Raw genomic sequence first — 2630 nt, 5'->3', positions numbered from 1 at the left:
ATGCTACAGTATTCGCCCAATCACATTATTCTCTTTATTCCCGCTCGCATAACATAGCTAGGATAGCTTGGTGAGCTGATTGAAAGGCAGCAATCAGAGTTAGAAAAAAGAAAATGGATAGATTTTTGAAACAGACGAGTAACAACACTCCCAAACCAAGCAAAGTAAGAAAATATGACGAGACTTATATAGAATTTGGCTTCATTGAAAGCAGCGGAGGAAAGCCAATGTGTGTGAACTGTCTCCAGGTGCTAGCTAATGAGGCTATGAAGCCAGCCAAGCTAAAGCGGCATCTGTTAACAAAACATCCGGAATACATCAACAAACCAAAAGAGTTCTTTCACAGAAAAGGTGAGGAATATTTCTCTCAGCGAACAAGACTAACCAAGCTGGCAACTACATCAGAGAGGGCGCAGAAAGCTTCTTATTTGGTAGCCCAGCGTATAGCTAAGTGTAAGAAGGCTCATACCATAGCAGAAGAGCTGATCCTTCCATCTGCAGTGGATATGTGCGAGGTTATGATCGGAACAGAGGCAGCTAACAAATTGAAAACGGTACCACTCTCCAACGACACCGTAAGGCGAAGGATTGATGATCTCTCTGATGACATCTTGTCACAACTTCTAGGTAGACTTCGCTGCAGTGGTCAATATTCTATTCAGCTGGATGAGTCTACTGACATAGCTAGTGCAGCTCAGCTCATCGCTCTTGTCCGCTATCCATGGGGAGAAACAATTTTAGAGGACTTTTTGTTCTGCAAAGCGGTCCCAGGTAGGGCAACAGGAGAGGAGATATTTAGGCTCCTGGATGAATTTATTAATGAAGCTGGGCTGAGCTGGGGTAAATGTGTCGCCGTGTGCACAGATGGAGCGGCAGCGATGACTGGCCGAAAGAGTGGTGTTGTCGCTCGCATAAAGGCTGTCAACCCAAATGTCAAGTCTGTGCACTGTATGCTTCATCGGCAAGCGCTCGCCTCCAAAGCCATTGAACCTGACTTGCACTTGGTGCTGAATAAAGCTGTGGCTGCAGTTAATTTTGTTAAGTCAAGGGCACTGCAGACACGTTTGTTTGGGCAACTTTGTCGGGAGATGGACGCAGGCCACGACACACTGCTTTATCATTCCGAAGTGAGGTGGCTCTCTCGCGGAAAGGTACTTCAGCGGGTGTTTGAGTTACGCGCCGAAATGTCGGAGTTTATGCGAACGGAAAAGCCCGACATCGCAGAGTTTTTCTCTGATCCTGTGTACGTTGCTAAGTTGGCCTATCTGGTGGATGTTTTCAACGCCCTCAATAGCCTTAACCTCTCCATTCAAGGACGCTATGCCTCCATCCTTGAAGTAAGCGACAAACTCACCGCCTTCATGAGGAAAGCAGAGCTGTGGCAAAGATGGCTACAAGATGGAGTGACAGACATGTTCCCGCAGCTCACAGAATTTCTGCTCGCAAACAACCTGCCTGTGACTGTCATGAAAGAGGTAGCCACCTCTCACCTCACTGCTCTCAGCAAGCACTTCACCTCATATTTCTCAGATGTAAACACTGATGCCTGGGACTGGGTGCGAGATCCCTTTGCTCCAGCAGCTACATACAGCCTTACAGGAAAAGCAGAGGAGGAGTTGGTGGACTTATCTTGCGATCGGACATTGAAGGCCAGATTCCAGCAGGTGAGCCATGCAGAGTTTTGGCCCTCACTAGCATTTGAGTATCCTGAACTCACAGCACATGCTATGCAGATATTGCTCCCCTTTCCTACTACCTACTTATGCGAGTCATCTTTCTCTACTTTGACTGCAATGAAGACCAAGTACAGAGCTCGTCTCCATGTGGAGAGTGATCTTAGAGTCTGTCTATCATCCATCACACCAAGACTGGACAAACTGTGTAGTGAAAGACAGGCACACCCATCTCATTGATGATGATGATGATGATAATGATACTGTTGCATTCCCCCTGACCCCCACCCCCCACCCAAAACCACCAACAATATGGTTAATCAGATATTTTCATAGTATTAAAAAAGTTATCTACTGTTGTCAATCTCACTTGCTCACTCTCCAGCTGCCCCCACCCCCACCACTGAAAATGGTTAATCATAACATTTTTAGTTGTAATGCATGAAATATTTCGAGCAGTTTGATTCTCTTACTGCAGTTTGATGCCTGTTCCTGCATCAGTGCTTTTTCATTGTTTTTTGATGGTTAGTATATTGCCATTCATTTTACACCATGAGATCAGTTACCTCTGAATGCATTGAGTGTTTTTTGTCAGTCTGTTATCTATTCTGATGAGTTCTAAAATGTAATCCCATCAATATGTCAATAATCAATACTAAACTAAAATGGAATTCTATTTGTTCCACGGTATATTGTTCCAACACATATATATATATATATATATATATATATATATATATATATATATATATATATATATATATATATATATATATATATATATTTTATTTGCTAAATGCATTAAAATGACTATTTAAAACAATGTGGTAATAACTGTATGTAACAGGACAAATATTTATAAGCCTATATGGTTAAATTTGTGGTGCGATTATGAGGGGGTCCTTGGGAAAATTTCTGCTCCATTGGGGTCCCCGGCCCAAAAAAGTTTGAGAACCC

General features: G+C 43.1%; 1 protein-coding gene across 1 annotated transcript; it reads left to right on the top strand.

Annotated features, from left to right (window-relative positions):
- Nucleotides 1–266: 266 nt before the first annotated feature.
- On the top strand, nt 267–1913 carry LOC132870312 (SCAN domain-containing protein 3-like). Its single transcript, XM_060903943.1, has one exon. It carries the CDS (start codon nt 267–269, stop codon nt 1911–1913), a length of 1647 nt encoding a protein of 548 aa, XP_060759926.1.
- Nucleotides 1914–2630: the final 717 nt, after the last annotated feature.

This window comes from Neoarius graeffei, chromosome 22, assembly GCF_027579695.1.
Source record: "Neoarius graeffei isolate fNeoGra1 chromosome 22, fNeoGra1.pri, whole genome shotgun sequence".
Classification (NCBI taxonomy): domain Eukaryota; kingdom Metazoa; phylum Chordata; class Actinopteri; order Siluriformes; family Ariidae; genus Neoarius; species Neoarius graeffei.
This window is presented reverse-complemented; position numbering and strand designations above follow the sequence as displayed.